Source organism: Dendrobates tinctorius, unplaced genomic scaffold, assembly GCF_039654945.1.
Source record: "Dendrobates tinctorius isolate UK_male_01 unplaced genomic scaffold, ASM3965494v1 ptg000111l, whole genome shotgun sequence".
Taxonomy (NCBI): domain Eukaryota; kingdom Metazoa; phylum Chordata; class Amphibia; order Anura; family Dendrobatidae; genus Dendrobates; species Dendrobates tinctorius.
This window is the reverse complement of record NW_027361779.1, coordinates 375,001-397,326: the sequence shown is the minus strand read 5'-3', so window position 1 is coordinate 397,326 and position 22,326 is coordinate 375,001. Positions and strand designations below refer to the sequence as shown.

The following is a 22,326-nucleotide window of genomic DNA, read 5'->3' as shown; positions in this document are numbered from 1 at the left end:
GTAGGAAACAAGAAGCAAATAAATTGAAACCCAGTCAATTAAGAAATGAAGCAAGTGACAGACCAAATGCAGAGCGTTTATTACAAGCATTTACTTGAAAAGACCTTCAAAAATTGCAGCTATTACCTCAACTTGCAAATGACCTGTGTGGTTTCTGCCAATAATGAAAGTCAGCCCGTAAGTTGTAAGTGACCCAATGCTGGCCACACGGGACCATGTCTCATCGGCACTCTTACCCTGACATTTTTCCGTTGTTTCCACTTGTTAATAGCTGACAAAATATGGTGAACTTAGTTCCATCACTGGTTTTTGGGTCTCTCAACAAATACCACCACCTTTATCTGCTCCTGTACTGCATCCCACAAATGTGTATATTGGCTCCCGACTCCCCCATATAACCCCAATACCACTTGAATTGCTCCCATACTGTATCTATAAGAGGACGGTCAAATCCGATGAGTATCCTTGTTAGCTCGTCTGTGCCTCCTCTTGCCTAATCGCCGTCTTCCGGCTCTGATTGATGTGGATGACGTGTTCTGCATCATCCACATAGCGCAGCGCAATCTCGCACCTGCACAGTAGTATAGCAGGCACACTTTTGCCGGAGCTGGAATGACGTCTATCAGCGTAAGTGCAGCAATGTCCTTTGCTCTACCCTCAGTAGTGCTGAGCAAAGTGCGCCAGCCTGGGTCGGTGATGCTACCGTGCAGCGATGATCCTCATTGGACCAGATCATCCTTATTTAAATACAGCACAGGAGAAATTGAAATGGTATTTTTAAGTATATACAGGTGGGAGTCAGGAGACAATATACACATTTACTGAATGCAGTACAGCACTAGATAATAGTGGTGGCATTTAATGAGAGACTGAAAAACGGGTGAAAGGCTCCCTTCAACTGGAGTCAGTCACCTCCAAAATGCTAATTAAAGCACTTGTATGTGTATTTATGCAAAATCATACCGGGAGTATCTATAATATAACGCTGTAAGCGCCACTCTGTCAGAAGCCTTTATAGACAGCGCAAGCGCGACGCGCCTGCGCAGTCTGACACCAGACAGAATGAGGCAGCCAGCGGTGAGGAGTGTGTATGGCTCCGGAGATGGCGGTACCGTACACACTGCATACCGCCATCTCCGACGCCATACTTACATACTTACCTGACCGGGAGGAGCGTTGCTGCGGAACTTCTCTTCGGCTGGAGACCGGGGAGGGAGTGCGACCGGAATTGCGCATGTGCACAGTGCGATCCGGCGCCATTTTACTGAAGACACACTTGCAGTGTCTCTTCAGCAATATGTCGCCGGACAGCACTATGGGCATGCGCGTACTCCGGCGCCAGACTCCTCCTCCGGCCTCCAGCAGAACGTGGTGACAGCGCTGGAGCACAGGAAAGAAGGGTGAGTATAAATGTTTTTTGTTTTTTTTGTATGTGTGTAGTTTTAATAGAAGTGAGGGGACCATGCAAACCAGGATAGTGGAGGTGAGAGGACGATGCATACCAGGATAGGGGAGGTGAGAGGGCCATGCTTATCAGGATTGGGGGATGAGGGAGTACCATGCATAACAGGATTGGGGGATGAAGGGTACCATGCATACCAGGACTGGGGGATGAGGGGTACCATGCATAGCAGGATAGGGGGGGGTGAGGGGTACAATGCATTCCAGGATTGGGTGATGAGGGGTACCATGCATACCAGGATTGGGGGTGAGGGGACCATACATACCAGGATTGGGGGATGAGGGGTACCATGCATACCCGGATTGGGGGATGAGGGGTACCATGCATACCAGGATTGGGGGATGAGGTGAACTTGCATACCAGGATAGGGGGATCATACATACCAGGATAGGGATGAGGGAGTACCATGCATACCAGGATTGGGGGATGAGAGGTACCATGCATACCAGGATTAGGGGATGAGGGGTACCATGCATACCAGGATTGGTGGATGAGGGGTACCATGCATACCAGGATTGGGGGATGAGGGTTACCATGCATACCAGGATAGGGGGTGAGAGGACCATGCATACCAGGATAGGGGGTCATACATACCAGGATAGGGATGAGGGAGTACCATGCATACCAGGATTGGGGGATGAGGGGTACCATGCATACCAGGATAGGGGGTGAGAGGACCATGCATACCAGGATTGGGGGATGAGGGGTACCATGCATACCAGGATTGGGGGATGAGGGTTACCATGCATACCAGGATAGGGGGTGAGGGGACCATACATACCAGGATAGGGATGAGGGAGTATCATGCATACCAGGACTGGGGGATGAGGGGTACCATGCACACACAGTATATGTACATACACATTATATACTGTATATGTACACACACACAGTATATGTACATACACTATATATACATACACACACATATATACATACATAAATATACACACACTTTGTTTTTGTATGTGCTTTGCCTTATACTGTGTTTATCTAGGTGGCATGTTATATATATATATTTCATTTATTTTATTTTTTTTAAGGAAAACACAATGAAAGGCTTTACTATATGGCAAAACATCCATCAAAATTTTTAACTGAATCTTTCATCCCCAAAAGGCTTAGGTGAGAAGAGAGCACGAAATATATTGTGTGATTTACACTTTCTGTTGCTGTTGCCTTTTGGCTGCATTTCACTTTTATAGACACAACTATAATCTATGTTTAAAATAAAATGTCATATTGTTGTACAGCAGCCGATGTAAGGTTTAGAAGGAATACAACCCTACATATCGTAGTGGTCTACCAGAGCTTTACTGAATACAGATATTCTACATTTGGAAAAAAAAATCATTTTTATAGGTCATTATTCTTCAGCAGATTGCAGCAACATGACTACTTGATAAATCATATTAACCATCAGCATTTTTCTGGAAGCGATAGGAATTACTGTAGGCAAGTGTCCATTTTAAGCAGTTAGGAAAAGGTAAGATGTAAGACTCCTTTGTATGGGATTTATGGAACGCTTTGCAGTGATGCATATCCATACCACAATACTGCTTCATAAACAATACAAGTATCAGAATTCCAGCCACTCCAATATTACTGCAAGGCAGATATACCGCAGGAGACACAATCCAGCCATCACAGCTCAAGCTACTCTATTATGACTGTACGGCGCATATACAGCAGGAGACAAAGACCTCTCCGCTCTTCTTAAAGACATCCAGCAAGCTTAAAAGCTGCAATCATAGAGGCATTTGTTTTACCATATCCATTGAATTCATTTTATGGTGTGCAGTCAGGGGATGGAATGTTTGATTTTTTGTCGCTGAAGTGGCACTAAAGCTATGCTTAGACGGAGATGAAATCATAATGGAGAAACACAGAAATACACTGAAGCTGAAGAGCTAGGCAGATATATTTGTTAATAGAGACATAAAGAAATACATTTAACCATTAGGAAGCTGAAACTAGTTTTATTTCATTCAAGGGTCTCATGGCCAACAATTGGCAGAGCTGTTTTTATATTACTTACATATATCTAGATCTCTCCCTCTCTATAATATAAATATAAATGGAGAGAGATGATCCTTTATGTAATTTTTAAAATCTAAAAGAAGAATATATGTATTTTTCTTGCCTAAAATAAAAAGGAAATGTGTTATCTGTAACATTAGGCCTTTTAGATATCATTTCATCTTCAACTTGTTGAAATGTTAACAATAACAGTAATTATGACTAGGGGTGCTTAAACACAAATATACACATATATATTATATACTAGCTGAAGAGCCCAGCATTGCCCGAGCGTATTAACTAACTGCCGTCCCGCTCTCTCCCTCCGCAGACCCACTCTCCATTCGCCGTCCCGCTCTCTCCCTCCGCAGACCCACTCTCCATTCGCCGTCCCGCTCTCTCCCTCCGAAGCCCAGCTATCCAAACGCCGTCCCGCATTCTACTTCAGCAGCCCCGCACTCCATCCACCGTCCTGCTCTCTCCCTCAGTAGAAACCTGTCTCTACTGGCCGCCCCACTCTCTCCCTCAGCAGCCCAGTTTTGGCTCTGCAGTCCCGCTGTCTCCCTCCGCAGACCAACTCTCCATCCACCGTCACGCGCTCTCTCTTTCCGCAGCCCCACTCTCCAATCACCGTCCCACATTCTCCCTCCGCAACCCCGCTCTCTCCACTGGCCGTCCCGCTCTCTCTCCACTGGCCATCCCGCTCTCTCCCTCAGCAGCCCGTCTCTACTGGCCATCCCCTGCAATCTCCCACCGCAGCCCTGCTCTCCACTGACTGTTCCACTCTCTCCCTCCACAGTCCTGCTCTCTCCCTCAATAACCCCTGTGTCTCCACTGGCCGTCCCACTCTCTCCCTCCACAGCCCCGTTTTCCACTTGCTGTCCCACGCTTTCCCTCCTCAGTCCCTGTCTCCACTGGCCATCCGGCTTTCTCCCTCAGCAGCTCAGCTCTCCACCAACGCCCCGCTCTCTCCCTTAACAGCCCTGTTCTCTATCCGCCATCACGCTCTCCCTCCACAGCCCCGCTCTCCACTTGCGTACCACACATTCCCTCTGCAACCCCACTCTCCAGCTGCCAGTGGGCGGGGCTATGTGGAGTGGATATGACTTCATACATACACACACATAAATACACTCAGCTATAATATATATAGTGTCAAGTTTTTCTCATGTAGACAAAACATAAAAAGTAGGATCATTACATTTTTCACCTTTTAAAAGGGTGGTCCGGGGGGGGGTCAATTTTAATCCAGATCCCTATCTTGCGGGAGCGGCACTGGTCTCTGCACACCAGGTACTTCTGTCTTGCAAGCTCGTTACTACTGATCTGAGTCGGCAACAAAGAGCGTGCGCGGTAGCTGTGCACATCGCACAATGAAAGTGCACCGGGACTATCCCCACCCCCAAAACGAGTATTACTGATGAAGCGTTGCACAACTAGAAAACGGAAAAAAAATTCCAAGTGCAATGAAATTGCCAAAAAAAAGGGCGATCCCACACTTTTTTTGATTGGCTTGGAACTTTGTCCCCATTTTCTAGTTCACGACATGGTAAAACCAATGATGTCGTTCAAAAGCACAACTCGTCCCGCAAAAAACAAACCCTCACATGGCCATATTGACGGAAAAATAAAAAAGTTATGGCTCTGGGAAGAAGGAGCGAAAAACGAAAACGCAAAACTGAAAAAAAGCTCCGGGGGCATAAAGGGATAAAAATCTATAGTAATCTTAGTGTATGTAAACTTTTGACTTTGCAGTAAGTAATAAAAATGCCATAAAACAGTCTCTCTCTCATTATTCTGGCATTTGGCAAATATTAGTAATTATGGTAATCCAAATTGACCTAAAACGGGAAAGGTTTATTCTGATTTCATGTCGGATATTGAGAAAAACATGCATATGTGTTTTTATATAGTGTATGTAAACTTCTAGTTTTAACAGTACATACAAATAATGTGAGGTGCTTAGTTAACATTCTTTGATCAGAAAATGCATAATCCATCCACCACCACTATTGCCACACATATACAAACAAAAAAAAATTGTAAACGTGACAACCACTACTGACCATGTCAGAGCAAGTTCCGGAATGTGTAAATTTGTGGTTTCATGAGAATTTAAAAGGGGTTAGTAGCACTAAGCAACATACTTAGCAGCTGTATTCCCCCAATACATCATTTATATCTGGCCACTGCAGGAGTACTGGTTGTTTTCAGCTGATCTGTGAGGGTACCGAGAGCCGGACCCCCAACAATCTCATATTGATCATCTACCCAAAGCATAGATCATCAATAGTTTAGTCCTGGAAACCTCCTTTAACAGTAAACTTTACATTTAGCATAACTTCTATATATAAATCCTAACGGTAGGGTCGTGCATACCTGCCTGTTACAAATTGCAAAAGTAATACTCTCTCTTCCTGTGTTAATTCTTGTACAACCTCCCAGAACCACTAGAAACAAACAAAAAAAAGTGTTAAATTAGAAGAAAAACCCCTCGGATAAAGTAACATACAGGATAATACATCCTATCCACATATTCCATTATGGTACATTTTCGCCCATTTAGACTGTCCTTCTAGGGGACAATGGTCTTAGTCTTCACATGTCAGATTTATATGAAATCCAACACAACAAAATAAAACCTCTATGTTCCAAAGGAAATCCGACACACACTCCCCACCCCGAGTATACAATACCTGTGTTGTATGATACCTATGGGTGAGGACGTTAATCTCACTGAATGTGCGACAGCCAACATCACGTAATGGAATACATGGGTTTCAAAATATACAGACCTGTCAATTTGAGAAGTAAGAGATTTACCTTAATTACTTGATCATCTTTATCATAACCACTAGTATATTCGGTATTCTTGATCCAATCATTCACGTCTATTTCCGGCATGCCGGACAGAAGAAGTTCCTTAAATTACAAAATCATCAATGTGTCAGTTAGCAATTAAGCTATGACATACAATGGATGATACATGGTAACAGAGTGAACCAACAGGCGGTGCAGAAAATAGATCCCAATGAACATGTATAGATAATAAAGCAACAAAAAAGATATGCATAGGAGTAAAAACAAAAGCAAAAGCAGACTGCACCGCAGGGAAACCAAAGTGCCAACTGATAACGGTGCGCTATAGTTCAATGAGCCATGACCCGCCAGGTGAGCCAATACTTTGGGTGCACACCGAATGATCAGAAGATCATAAACGCTGGGTACACTTGAAAGATAGGATCAATATCCCATAACATTTTGGATTTTATTTCATGCAAAACGGATCATGTAGTTTCTGTGTTATTTTGCCCTTGTAGATACTTTTACATTGGCAAAACAATTTGCCTTTTATATGTCAGATTTATAGAAGACTATAAATCAATTTCTTCATCCCCAGATTATAAATCATATTAGGGAATGTCGTGAAGGCGATCCATGAGTATTAGCTTTTGCTAGGCTGGAAAAAGTTGTACAACCCCTGCAAGGGGGAGATTTACATAGGCTCCTCCTCAGGAGAGGTGTATGCCTTGCAGCCGGTATATACCCGTAGAAGCTCAATTGAGCGAAACGGCCGTCGTCAGCCGCACGTTCCTCCTCCCTTCCTCCCCATGAAGATGCTGTAACCCGTGTGTTTAATAAAGAATGGACTTTTACTGGTGAGTGCCACCGCATTCTCTTTTTCATATGCATAGGAGTATTCACATATGCAATAAAAATGCATCTAGCCTTTATTATTAGATAACATTACAAAACTTGCAAGGGGTGCCAAATGCAGACACATGGAAACATTGTGGATGAGCCAACAAGAAATGACATACAAAAAAATGAAAATATAATATTATATATATATATATATATATATTACACATATACATGGAACAGTGGGATTCCTTCAAAGGGTATAAAGGCATAAGAAGTTAAATATCAAAAGTGGGATCCCCAGACAAACCAAACGCATCGGGTGTTCAATAGCATTAATACAGTAAAAATAGAGTCCTCTTATCAGGGTGATTTTTGTCCACTGTAATCTTTATTGCCAGTATTTACCGTTTTCTAGTGACACTTCTGATATTTGGCTTGCTACTTATGTCTTGATACACTCATCTACACCTAGATGATTCTGTGAGTGATTGGGAGAAGGTGCTGTGGTCAGATGAGACAAAAATTGAGCTCTCTGGCATTAACTCAACTTGCCGTGTTTGGAGGAAGAGAAATCCTGCCTATGACCTAAAGAACACCGTCCCCACTGTCAAGTATGGAGGTGGAAACATTATGTTTTGGGGGTGTTTCTCTGCCAAGGGCAAAGGACTACTTCACCGCATTAATGGGACAATGGATGGAGCCATGTACTGTAAAATCCTGAGTGATAACCTCCTTCCCTCTGCCAGGACATTAAGAATGGGTCATGGCTGGATATTCCAGCAAGACAATGACCCAAAACATACAGCCAAGTCAACAAAGGAGTGGCTCAAAAAGAAGCATTTTAAGGTCATGGAGTGGCCTAGCCAGTCTCCAGACCTTAATCCCATAGAAATCTTATGGACGGAGTTGAGGTGAGTTGCCAAGCGACAGCCTCAAGATCTTAATAATTTAGAGATGATCTGCAAAGAGGAGTGGACCAAAATTCCTCCTGACACGTGCGCAAACCTCATCATCAACTCCAAAAAAAGTCTGACTGCTGTGCTTGCCAACAAGGTTTCTCCCACCAATTATTAAGTCATGCTTGTCAGAGGGATCCAATACTTATTTTTCACTGCAAAATGCAAATAAATTTATATAATTTATACAATGTGATTTTCTGGATTTTATTTTTGATATTCTATCTCTCAATGTTAAAATTAACCTACCCTTAAAATTATAGACTGTTCATGTGTTTGTCAGTGGGCAAACTCACACTGTATGTGTACACATATGTAGCTATATCTATATATGTGGATAGATATAAAATATATATGTGTACACACGTGTATATATATATATATATATACACACGTGAGGATGTATATATATATATATATGTATATATATATATATATATATACAGAGGATGTATGTATATATATATATATATATATATATACACACACACACACGAAATATGTATGTGTATATATATATATATATATATATATATATATATATTCACACATATGTACATTTATTTTTTCTGTACACTTCTCACTTGCACTCCTGGCAATTTTTCCATGTGTATGTTTATTTTGCTGCCCTTCCAGGTTTTTTAATTCTATCTAACAAAGATTGTGTGCATTTTTATTGAATATGTGTTCCCTCATATCCTGCACATCTTTTTTTTTTTTGCTGGTTTATTAAATGATAGTGGAGCGTAAAAATCCAAAACTATGAATACACCGTGGGATTTCATCATTACGGAACTGTATCAGACGAGTGACAGGACGACTGCGGTTTCTGAACGCCACATGGATGAATGCGTCCCGCTGGCGCCATTCAATTAAATATATAAATAATTAATTAACAGCAAAACATATGTCCAAAAGTGTCCAGTGCTCCTTATTCCTTACTTGTGTGAGAGTGATTGACAAGTGGGCTAATTATTTGTATTTCTTGATACTGATCTAATTCCAAAGAATTAACACAAGTCCAAGCTGAGGATCCACATCTAGGCGGAATGCAGAACATCACCAGTGACCCAAAAAAAGAGCTTACTGGTGCACAACCCAAACTAGCAGCCTAGTTAATAATTCAGACAAATGTGTTCCTGGTAAAAGAATGACATGGCAGAGCTCGGCAGCTTTCCTCGGCCATTTTCAATGCCTCCGTAATGTCATTTAAAATTGCAATACCAGCACTGACATGCATGTTACCGAAATATCAAAGCCTTAACAGAAAAAAAGGATCTACGTGCATCAGGATTTCAGCGCCGCGGCTGTAGGACATGCATATTCAGATGCTTAATTGCACAGCGCACCTCTTCCAACTGCAATCTGATTTCCAAATAAAATGCGCGCCATAATCCCGATAATAAATGTAAACAATTAATAAGTGTCTTATTTGTCCCCCTGTGAGTGCCGTGGTGTGCTCCGGAATGGGAGCAGGAAATTAGGAGGCCTGGCTGTGCATATTTATCTTTCGCTAGTTAATAATGTGTATCTTTGCGCTGTGCAGTAATGCTGGCGTCCTCCTATCTTGCAATTACAGAGAGGCTTATTTGCATTGGAACCCTTCACAGCACATTGGATTTATTTACTCGGCAGATTACATTTAGAAGACAATGGAAAATATGCCCAGAAAGATAATTGCCGATTATATATTATTAGGAGCGTTGTATATATGACTTCTACATGCTAGGAGAAAAAAAAAAAAAAATTCAGTGTTGCGCTAACCGCCAGAAAGCCTACAAAGCAAAATACAGGGTTTCTAACAAAAACACAAGGCTTTGGCAATTTATGGGCTGATTATAGCAATTTAGAAAAAAAAGAAAGAAATAACGTACATTTATGCTTTCAAACCACTGTTGTTTATTTCCTAACATCTATATCTCTCTGGATGAAAGGACCTACAAAAAAAAAAATAAATAAAAAAAAAAAAAAAGGTATAAATTATACCAACTATACCCTGCATTTCGGGAATCACATAGCTGCTATTCCCAATGTGTACAAATTCTCTGCAAATATTGCACTATCCAGTATCACAATAGGCCAACTATGAATGGGGGACAAATCTTGGCACACCCTGCCGACCAGTCGTTATGAAGGGTTTTAGTGCGCAGCCTATCCGCAAAATGTACCCTTCATAGCGGAAGCTCTGCTAGGCATTATGGTGTGGTCCCATTCACCTGTAGGTCAATGCTGAAATACCCAACACTGCCCTACTATAGGGTTGTGCGTGTAGGTGAGCAGTGTAAGCAATGAAAAGACTGCGTACTTGGCCAAACAGCTAATCGACAAAGGCCCCGATCCTAGAAAACCCCTTTACAGTTCGGTTTCATGCATCATCGCAGCGATCGCCACTAGCAAAGAGATTTCACAATGTTCAGAAAGACTCCGAATTTTAATATGACTAGGTATACTGCTAGAGATCTTCCACAAATTAAGTGGTAAAGATTTTTCTTATAGAGAGCGCTATGTTGGTGTAAGGAGACTTATAGGCCATGCAATGCTTCCTTGGGAATTTAAACAAGCAAAATAGCCACTGGGGAAGAGGACAAACACTCAAGTGCCATCTATTGGAAGTAGCAACTGTAAAAGAAAATATCGACCCTCTACAGGGTATTTCTACAAGGCTTGGAATAAGAAGCCAAACCAACGTCTCTATTTGTAGGACACGTGCTATGGCCGCTGCAGTTAGAGACATATAGCCGGCGTCTAATGCACGAGGAGAGAGCGCAGCTGTCAAATCTAACTCCACTTGCAGACATGTTTTTGTAGTATTTGCCCATCAATATTGGAAAGCAGGAGAACTGGTATGGCTGTATCAGAAGTCTCCCTACACTAAACTTGACACTTTCCACAAAGAGAAACATTACCCCTTATACTCCCTGTCACATCCTTCTCACCCAGCCAAACCAGTTTTCTTGCTTTGTACTGATGAGGAGCAAACAACCAAAAACTACAATGGAGTTTCTGGTTCGGCTTCTTGTGGAATTGCCCTTCAGAGGATCAATACTTTTAGGGTTGCATAATCCAATCGTTCTTCCTCTCTGACGAGGCTTTTTTGCAGATTTTCCAGAAAAATTGTTTTCATATTAGAAGAAAATAATCTTTACAGAGAATCTGTCACCACAGCTGACCTATGTAAACTGTTAATATGGGCACACAGGTTATAGACAGCTGAAAACAGTCCTACCTTGCGTGTCTCATATCAGATGTGTTGTTATGGAGAAATCCTCTTTTATCACTTTATATATATATATATGACATTTTCATGACTTTTTCTCTGTTGCTGGTGAACCCCTTCAATTAATCAGTGCCAAGACATCAACCTGCTCTTAGGTCTGTCCCTTACACCACTGTTAGGCCATGCTATAGCAGTAGTCTATAAAGACTTGTGTGTTAAGCTCATAATTGGACTAGTCTCACAACAGAACATTTTAACACCTTCCCAACAGGTTATATTTCTGCTTTTGCTGTTTCATTTTTTCCTCTTTTCTTCCAAAAGCCATAACCTTTTTTTTTTTTCATTTTTCTGTCAATACAACTATATGAGGGCTTGTTTTTTTTTTCTGCAGGACTAGTTGCACTTTTGAACTACTTCATTCATTTTACAAAATCGTGTACTGTAAATGGGAAACAAAATTCCAAGTGCGGTGAAATTGCGAAAACATTATGACATTTTTCTTTAGGAATGCTTTTACATTGTACACTGCGTGGTCAAAATGACCTGGCAATAGGTTCCTTCTCATCAGTGACATTACGACAACACCAAACGTATCCATTTTTTTTTAAATGTTTAAGTAGTGGGGATAAAAAAAAAAAATAAAAAAAAAAAGAGAAATTTGTAAATAAAATATAAATTAAAAAATCGGATTGTGTCACGATTATCAGAGACCTGTAACCTTATTTTTTGTGGGGCGATAAAATGTTTTTGCAGACACCATTTTGGGACAGCTAGGACATACATCAACTAGCAACTTTGTTCTTGAGAACGGAGGGGGTTTTCAATAACAAGTAAATTGCGACGGGACTTTTAATTCTATAGTTTACTGTTCTCGTTACCTAGGTCACCAGCCACCTCAAAGCGGCCAGTCTACTAGACAAGGAGCGCACACTTACAAGCTGTTCGCTATAGAGATTGCAGGTATCGCTCTGAACATGGCTGCAACCATGGATCCAGAGATTCTCCGATGCTGTAGAGGCAAAATGGACTCTGCTGGTATTATGGTAGGACAATGCTGCTGGTCTGAACTGTCAAATCTTCAGAAGTGCACCACCCCCGACAAGGAGGAAAATGGAAGGCTGGAGAGCGGTGTGCTCCTGAAGATGAGCTGAAAATCATTAATGAATACCACCGGCCTAACTCCCATGAAGATGAGCTGAATAGGGAGGACACAAGACTTCAGTAAGTGATACATCCCCTCTTCATTGTTCACCAGGCACAACACTATACATTTGGTTATGTGTTTGCCTTGCACTGCACGTCTGTCCATTTCACTGGAATATGACCGAGCTGAGGTACCAGACATCCATCCAAACGTACAGCAACGTATATGGAGAAATAATGGAGGGGACATGCTGACCACTTGAGCGTCATCAATATTGCAGTAATGGAAAATCCCTTTAAGCAACTTTGTCTTGGAGAAAAAAATCAGGACATTTCAGCACAAAAACAATTTAATGCATACTGTATACCCCTATAAAATAAGTCCATACACATATATGGGTATATATAAAACAACAAAAAGGAGAAACCAGTAGTCATTTTAATCTGTAGCTCTCTGCTATTAATTCAATCAAGTCTCACCGTGAACCATAGCACCAGCGACGACATATCATAGGTGCTACAAAGCCGCAATTCATTCCCAGGATCTAAGCACTCGCCAGTGTCACCTTTTAGGATCGTGAGTCACGCTGGAAGCCAGATATTACATTTCATATCAATATTTTTGAAGATCATAAAAAACATATTAAGTTAGGACTGCAGGAACTTGCAGATATTATGGAAAAAGTTATAAAAAAGGGTAAAAGAAAAAAAAAAAAACAATCCTTGTGCAATAAATATGGTTACCACTAAAGATGGAACACCGGTGACCTTAAAGAAATTGATTGTAAATAGGAAGGCTAAAAAATGCAATCTCAATGTATTAAAGCACAGTAAAGAGTAAAAAAATTAAAAATAAATAAAAATGCTCACCAGTTCAAATTCATCAAAAAGCTGTATTAACGAAGGCGGGATGAACATGTGGAACCCCTGCAAAAATCCATTGATTTGTGGCTGAATGGCTCTGGTCATGCGAAGTTCAGTAACAAGCTGGACATATTCTGCCTGTGATAGAGAAAAAATGATTAAAAAAAAGAGACAGAGAAAAAGAGCCATCCAAATTCAATGTGTCTGCTGCGTGTTTGATTACAGAAGTAACCCTTCATCTAATATCACGCCTGGCTTTGTTATTTTTTTGCTGTTGCAGAATTAAAGTACAAAACTACATTTGGAGACACGAGACATTCTTCAGGAAAGCGACTTCTCCATCTTGCATCATTTTATTGTTGCCGGTAACAAGACTTCAAGGCTGCTGCATATTAGGTGCCGCATTAATGCGTACAACAAATTATATTTTTTTTAATCATTTTTTTTAAACACCATTGCAAATTACTGAACATACACATAAATGCATCCTAAATATTGTATAATAAGATTAGGCTGGAAAATTGGCAGATATTATATCTGCAGCAGAGGAGAGGTGCAGTGACATCTAGTGGAAGGAAGAGTCCTTGCAAGCACAGAAATAGGGGAAAGAACAAAAGGGACACAACAGAACAGGATGGGATATTCTAGGGACGCACGCACATTCTGTATATTAAGGCCTCAGAGATGTCACTATAGTACATGGGTTATTTAGAAAAAATACACATTGTGAATTCTGTGGAAGAAACACACAGCCATTAGAAATAACAATCGATCTTTTTCTCTGTTTTTGCACGGCTCATTTTAATAAGCTACCATAAATACATCCAGCACTATGAAGAGGCTATTGACCCATGTAAGTATTATAATGGCGGCTCAGAGTGTGTCGGAATTTTCAGGACCGGGCCCATCAGTCACGTCAGTTGCTAACAAGAACCCTGACAACATCTTCCTACTTTCCACCATCCGTGGTTCTTCTTTTGATTAGACGGCCTGGCGTGGCATAGGTGACATTGCTCCAGGCTGGCTAATCGAAAGAAAATGCTGACGTGTTCTCAGATTACTGGTTTCCACAGTGGACTGGGTTTTGTGAATCGTTTCACACCAACTCCGGCCGCTCCAGAATATTTAGGTAACCTCCCACAAGCGTTACTCCCTTTTAGAACACATTTCAGCAGCTTCTGTCAAATTTATGGGCGTAGGTGGCAGCAGCCGAATATGCATGAGGCGCACCAGTGAAATAATGGCAGCGCAATTTTGCAGGCAGACAGCTTTAAACTGGTTTTGAAAGTAAAATTGGCATTTACCTGCAAAATAATCAGTCGTAACAAGAATGCCAACTACACGTTGCCACATTTTTGGGGCCTGTGAGCGGCTGTACCCTATCTGCCTGAAACTCCGAAACTAAAAAAAACTAAATACAGTTATGGCCAAAAGTATTGACACCCCTGCAATTCTGTCAGATAATACTCACTTTCTTCCTGAAAATGATTGCAAACACAAATTCTTTGTTATTATTATCTTCATTTAATTTGTCTTAAATGAAAAAACACAAAAAGAATTGTCCTAAAGCCAAATTGGATATAATTCCACACCAAACATAAAAAGAGGGTGGACAAAAGTATTGGCACTGTTCGAAAAATCATGTGATGCTTCTCTAATTTGTGTAATTAACAGCACCTGTAACTTACCTGTGGCACCTAACAGGTGTTGGCAATAACTAAATCACACTTGCAGCCAGTTGACATGGATTAAAGTTGACTCAACCTCTGCCCTGTGTCCTTGTGTGTACCACATTGAGCATGGAGAAAAGAAAGAAGACCAAAGAACTGTCTCAGGACTTGAGAAACCAAATTGTGAGGAAGCATGAGCAATCTCAAGGTTACAAGTCCATCTCCAAAGACCTGAATGTTCCCGTGTCTACCGTGCGCAGTGTCATCAAGAAGTTTAAAGCCCATGGCACTGTGGCTAACCTCCCTAGATGTGGACGGAAAAGAAAAATTGACAAGAGATTTCAAAGCAACATTGTGCGGATGTTGGATAAAGAACCTCGACTAACATCCAAACAAGTTCAAGCTGCCCTGCAGTCCGAGGGTACAACAATGTCAACCCGTACTATCCGTCGGTGTCTGAATGAAAAGGGACTATATGGTAGGAGACCCAGGAACACCCCACTTCTTACCCCAAGACATAAAAAAGCATGGCTGGAGTTTGCCAAAACTTACCTGAAAAAGCCTAAAACATTTTGGAAAAATGTTCTCTGGTCACATGAGACAAAAGTAGAGCTTTATGGGCAAAGCCATCAACATAGAGTTTACAGGAGAAAAAAAGAGGCATTCAAAGAAAAAAACACGGTCCCTACAGTCAAACATGGCGGAGGTTCCCTGATGTTTTGGGGTTGCTTTGCTGCCTCTGGCATTGGACTGCTTGACCGTGTGCATGGCATTATGAGTTCTGAAGACTACCAACAAATTTTGCAGCATAATGTAGGGCCCAGTGTGAGAAAACTGGGTCTCCCTCAGAGGTCATGGGTCTTCCAGCAGGACAATGACCCAAAACACACTTCAAAAAGCACTAGAAAATGATTTGAGAGAAAGCACTGGAGACCTCTAAGGTGGCCAGCAATGAGTCCAGACCTGAATCCCATAAAACACCTGTGGAGAGATCTAAAAATGGCAGTTTGGAGAAGGCACCCTTCAAATATCAGGGACCTGGAGCAGTTTGCCAAAGAAGAAAGGTCTAAAATTCCAGCAGAGCATTGTAAGAAACTCATTGATGGTTACCGGAAGCGGTTGGTTGCAGTTATTCTGGCTAAAGGTTGTGCAACCAAGTATTAGGCTGAGGGTGCCAATACTTTTGTCTGGCCCATTTTTGGAGTTTTGTGTGAAATGATCAATGTTTTGCTTTTTGCTTCATTCTCTTTTGTGTTTTTTCATTTAAGACAAATTAAATGAAGATAATAATACCAAAGAATTTGTGTTTGCAATCATTTTCAGGAAGAAACTGAGTATTATCTGACAAAATTGCAGGGGTGTCAATACTTTTGGCCACAACTGTAGTTAGTGAATCTCCATTAGAACACATTAAACCATTAACTATTTTTAATGAATCAGTACACATGAAAATCATTTTTGTAGTACAGTGGATATAAAAGGTCTACACTCCCCTGTTAAAATGTCATGTAAAAAAAAAAAAAAAATCGTACCAAAAAGAATCAAATCAGAACTTTTACTACCTTTAAAGATGCACTTCCAATACCATTGTTATTGGTTACATGTGTGTCTACATGCATGTAATGTAGTGTGGGTGTATTAATATACTTACCTACCGCTGCTCTCTCTGGTGTTTAGCGCCGATCTTCTGCTCTCCTCAGCGCCGGACATCTTCCTGCTCTCCTCAGCGCCCGGACCTCTTCCTGCTCTCCTCAGCGCCCGGACCTCTTCCTGCTCTCCTCAGCGCCCGGACCTCTTCCTGCTCTCCTCAGCGCCCGGACTTCTTCCTGCTCTCCTCAGCGCCGGACTTCTTCCTGCTCTCCTCAGCGCCGGACTTCTTCCTGCTCTCCTCAGCGCCCGGACCTCTTCCTGCTCTCCTCAGCGCCGGACCTCTTCCTGCTCTCCTCAGCGCCGGACCTCTTCCTGCTCTCCTCAGCGCCGGACTTCTTCCTGCTCTCCTCAGCGCCGGACTTCTTCCTGCTCTCCTCAGCGCCGGACCTCTTCCTGCTCTCCTCAGCGCCCGGACCTCTTCCTGCTCTCCTCAGCGCCCGGACCTCTTCCTGCTCTCCTCAGCGCCCGGACCTCTTCCTGCTCTCCTCAGCGCCCGGACCTCTTCCTGCTCTCCTCAGCGCCCGGACCTCTTCCTGCTCTCCTCAGCGCCCGGACCTCTTCCTGCTCTCCTCAGCGCCCGGACCTCTTCCTGCTCTCCTCAGCGCCCGGACCTCTTCCTGCTCTCCTCAGCGCCCGGACCTCTTCCTGCTCTCCTCAGCGCCCGGACCTCTTCCTGCTCTCCTCAGCGCCCGGACCTCTTCCTGCTCTCCTCAGCGCCCGGACCTCTTCCTGCTCTCCTCAGCGCCCGGACCTCTTCCTGCTCTCCTCAGCGCCCGGACCTCTTCCTGCTCTCCTCAGCGCCCGGACCTCTTCCTGCTCTCCTCAGCGCCCGGACCTCTTCCTGCTCTCCTCAGCGCCCGGACCTCTTCCTGCTTTCCTCAGCGCCCGGACCTCTTCCTGCTTTCCTCAGCGCCCGGACCTCTTCCTGCTCTCCTCAGCGCCCGGACCTCTTCCTGCTCTCCTCAGCGCCCGGACCTCTTCCTGCTCTCCTCAGCGCCCGGACCTCTTCCTGCTCTCCTCAGCGCCCGGACCTCTTCCTGCTCTCCTCAGCGCCCGGACCTCTTCCTGCTCTCCTCAGCGCCCGGACCTCTTCCTGCTCTCCTCAGCGCCCGGACCTCTTCCTGCTCTCCTCAGCGCCCGGACCTCTTCCTGCTCTCCTCAGCGCGCGGACCTCTTCCTGCTCTCCTCAGCGCGCGGACCTCTTCCTGCTCTCCTCAGCGCCGGACTTCTTCCTGCTCTCCTCAGCGCCGGACTTCTTCCTGCTCTCCTCAGCGCCGGACTTCTTCCTACTCTCCTCAGCGCCGGACTTCTTCCTGCTCTCCTCAGCGCCGGACTTCTTTCTGCTCTCCTCAGCGCCGGACTTCTTCCTGCTCTCCTCAGCGCCGGACTTCTTCCTGCTCTTCTCAGCGCCGGACTTCTTCTCAGCGATATCACGGCAAATGAGACCTGCTGGCTCATGATACACTCTGTGTGAGCCAGAATTCGCTGCTACAATGTAAGTCTATTGAGCCTTGTTCTTGAGTTCCATAGGCTTACATTGTAAAAATCACTTCAAGATCTCCCAGAGCCCAGTGTGACCTGGAGGAGTCTGCAGAGCGGTGGTGACATTCAGAAGAGAAGAATGGTGCCAGATCCCAGAGAGAGCGGTGGTAGGTGAGAATATTAATACACTCACATAACACTACATTCACATACATTTAAACAATAAAAATGTTAGTGGGAATGCCTCTTTAATGTCACCCCTAATCTGTGTACAGTGTACAATAACAAAGTACTAGGAGATCCACGGCATCAGAACTTAAAGGGAATCGGTCACCAGATTTTTGCTACCCCGTCTGAGAGGAGCATAATGTAAGAGCAGAGACTCTGATTCCAGCGATGTATCACTTACTGTGCTGTTTGTTGCAGGTACCGATAAAGTACCAGACCTACCAGTTCTCTGCAATCCGAACTCTACATTACCTTGCCCATACCACTGATAGGTAGCATTCTGTGCACACTGTGCATAGCCAGAAAACTGCCAGTCAGTATTGGTGCGGGGTTATATAGAGTTCAAGGTATGGAGGTCAACATGGTAGAATTTTTACTAGTCCTCAAATGATAATCTGCTCCTGATATAAAAATGTTTTTAATCAAAACTACAGCGGGCACTCCAGTTATTGATAATACTGGAATCAGAGTCTCTGCCACTATACCATGCTGCTCTCAGATTAGGAGGCAAAAATTGAAAATGGTCTTTAATTTTGAGTTTGTAGCTCCTCGACATACATGTGTCCCCCCGCCTATGGTAACAGACTACAGACAATACAAGTGTAGCCTGATTCAGCACTAAAACTCAATCATCTACTTCTGGCTAACGTCTCAAATGCTCTTTCAGGGCAGAGTAAGCCATCACATATCTATCAAATAGTTTGCAATACTGTATATCGGTCAGTCTGGATTTTAGGTTGCTTCGCCCAGAGACTATTTAGCACCCTGGATCCATTCCCCAGATGAGAAAAGTAATGGTTATGTACAGGTTTGCTGCCTGCGGATGTAAACAAGAGTGGTCTCAATGACTCACAGCAAACTAAAACCTCACAAAGGCGAGGAATGGAAACTTAGTATTAATAGAAAGCATTTTAGCTTTTTATATAGCTTATATATAGAAGTCGTTTAATCGATATGAATTAATAAATCGAAGACAATAATAAATATGTATGCAGAAAACAGTTAGGCTTCCCTACTTGACAGGCAAAAAAAAGAAAGATATAAAGCTCCATATTAAAAAAAAAAATAAAATTCTTAGGATCCCTAAAAAAGATATAAAATGATATAATTTTGGATTTGTTTAGAGATTAAAAAAAAATAAAAATAATAATAATCAATAAGCATGGTACATATTTGCGTGTAACGGGAAGTACTGGTGTGATGCAGTGACCCCTGTGACAGCTAGGGGGCACTGTATGGGCTCCCCAGGTCATGCATACAGGCATTCCCTCTGTGGTGATGCAGAAACAGTGACTGGCAGGATTGTGAATGGCCGATATATGTCACAGGGATGGATGCTCCCTGAGATGCAACCCGGAGTGTTTTATTATTAGTGCACGTGAGCACTAATAATAACGGTTAGTGCACATGGGTCCGGGTTGCGGGTAGCTAGGAGAGATGGGAGGATCAGGCTACCCATATGACCTCACCTTTGGGTGAGGGTGCTGGATGTACCCCTGTTTTTCTTTAGAAGCTGCAGGTATATTCGGGATCTGCCGTGAGGTCATGACCAGGTTACCAGCCATAACCCCGGATATGGGGATATAACTGTTGGTGCCTGTGATGTTCTATGGACACGAACTGAGAGAGCGGAGCTCTACTATGATCATTACGGATTAATCTGTCTGATGCAAGACTGTATTCTTTGTGTTGCCTAACATGGTTTATACTGTTTAATAAACCACATGGACTATTTAAGTGGAAAGTGTTCCTGTGTGACGTGAATCCGTCCCCAACACTGCCTTACATGGGTTTATTTGCATGTTGTGTGCTTTTTTATTTTCGTTTGCATTTTGCCACGATTTTAGAAAAATGCAGGGTCAAAAGAACCTAAACAATCATTTCGGTAGTGTTCATATATTTATAGACCTGACATGCCGCCGATTCATCAAAGTGTTGTCGACAGAAATCTGTCGTAAAATACTTTAAAGAGTTACAAGAAATTACTAAAGATTTTGTGATTTTTGTTGCTTTTACATCAGTTTCGGCAGATCCGACAAGCAGGGCAAGATAGTGTGTGGAGACACCAGTTTCTCTGATACAAGGCGAGCTGTGGTGTACCTTACGCCACAAATCTTACTACAATGATGATAGGAACGGCCAGTGGAATTCTATCATCAGCCAGATGCAGACTCGAAAGACCAAGGACCCCGACTTGGTAATGAATCCATAGACAAGACAACAGACAACGTCCAAACAGGTGATCACTATATACGCTCAGATTATTGAGCCCAGTACATGACAGTTAGATTTTGACCCATTACAGGTCTTCACCAAGCTCGATAAAGACCAATAATGGGGTCAGAAATAGCTGTCATGTATTGGGCACAATAACCTTTGCTTTACACTTCATCACCAGTTTGGTAGTTGTGCATCTTTATGTCTGTGGATCGATTTATGACAAGGCATACAGAGGCATACGCCACTATTAAGGGTAATTGTCCACAATCAGAAAACGCTGCGGGTTGGATGTTGTGTACTTGTGCAGCATTCAACCTGCAGCGTTCAGATGCTACGGCATAGTGGATGGGATTTCAAGAAATCTCATGTCAACTATGTGTCCAGAGACGCCCGCCGCTCGCCCACGGAGACAGACATGCGGCGCATCTCTCCAGACTGCAGCATGTCAATTTCTTTTGCGGAGATGCGAGTCTCTGCAAGAGAAATTTCACCCTAAGGCATGTGCCTCTTATTGAATTAAGTGTCCCTGACTCCAGAACACAGCCTTATTAAGAATGACATAACGCCGGTCTTGATGACGACGGTCTTAATAACGAAGTCTTAACGGGGATTACATGTTATAAAGTTCCAACTAAAACAGTATAAAAGTTAACATTTAGTTACATCCAAGAAGGCGTCTGCTAATCTGATAGTAGGATCAATCCTTCTATATCGTCTATATGGGTATATAGGTCCTAGGAAGCGGAATACCTTGATACCTGCAATCTGAGCTTTTATTCTAGAGAACTCCACATTTTTCTTAAACGTAAATGAGCTGTTCAGGACTGAGGCTGGTTTCACACTTGCTGTGTTTTTTGCAGCACGTTTTTGCGGGTCTTTTTCTGCGGGCCGTATTGCCTTAGTTTTCACGGAATTCCGCAAAAACGGGGCGCAAAAAACCTTCTCGGATCGCTGGTTTTCCCTGTTATAACAAATAGTAGGGAAAAAACAGCGATCTGCAAATACGGTGAACCGCAAAAACAACTTAACGTTGTTTTTGCAGTACCACTGAAATGCACTGCGCCCATTACCAAGTCCATCGCTGGTCCATCACTAGTGGCAGACGAGCGATGTCACCATCAGTGCTTCCATCACATCACAGTTTCTGTTAGGAAGACCGTATCTATTTCTACAGCCAAATAAGATTTTGAAAAAAAAATGGTGTTCTATGGGTAAGACTGATGAGAATGCTGTGCCAACCTATCCTGGTATTCATGAGGAGACTTTTATTAGGAAGTATCACAGGACTGACTCACAAGCAACCAGAAAAGAACAGCAGCTTGCTGGGATCGGCATCACCATGGGATCTGTGATGCAGGGTACGCACTCAATCTGTTGGCTTCAGTTATGGAGCAGGTGCTGATCAGACAGCCATAATCACAGGAAGAAGCAAGCGCTTTTTCTCTGGTTGTTATTCACTAATGGCTGTGTATGGAGGTGATGTTCTCTCTTGGACTCTGTCATTATAACGTCCGGGCACTTGTCATCACTAACTGGACACCAAATGCCAGAATGTGTAACAATACACCCTACTGGCAGGAGGAATAGTAGTGTCCAGTTGTCAATGTAGCCATACATTTTCAGAAGTAGTTATAGGAAATTAGCGCAACATGGAGTTTCAATAGGTGCTCCCACATTACTACTGCATGGGGTGTACTTGCTAAAATGGGCAGATCTTGGGAGTTCACCGGACCTCTTCAAGTCAGCCACAGATTATATCACTAAGGAGAA

At 43.0% G+C, this 22,326-nt stretch overlaps 1 protein-coding gene across 4 annotated transcripts in view; it reads right to left on the bottom strand.

Moving 5' to 3' along the window:
- Positions 1-22,326, bottom strand: part of HACE1 (HECT domain and ankyrin repeat containing E3 ubiquitin protein ligase 1) — a 124,617-nt gene that overhangs the window by 8,695 nt on the left and 93,596 nt on the right. For 2 of the 4 annotated variants that reach the window (XM_073589491.1, XM_073589494.1), the window contains exons 20-22: positions 13,313-13,444; positions 6,305-6,403; positions 5,861-5,931 (exon numbers count right to left, since the gene is read on the bottom strand). In XM_073589491.1, the coding sequence (XP_073445592.1) occupies positions 5,861-5,931; positions 6,305-6,403; positions 13,313-13,444 (302 nt within the window). The remainder of the gene's footprint in view (positions 1-5,860; positions 5,932-6,304; positions 6,404-13,312; positions 13,445-22,326) is intronic. The other 2 variants (XM_073589490.1, XM_073589493.1) reach the window with 1 other exon arrangement.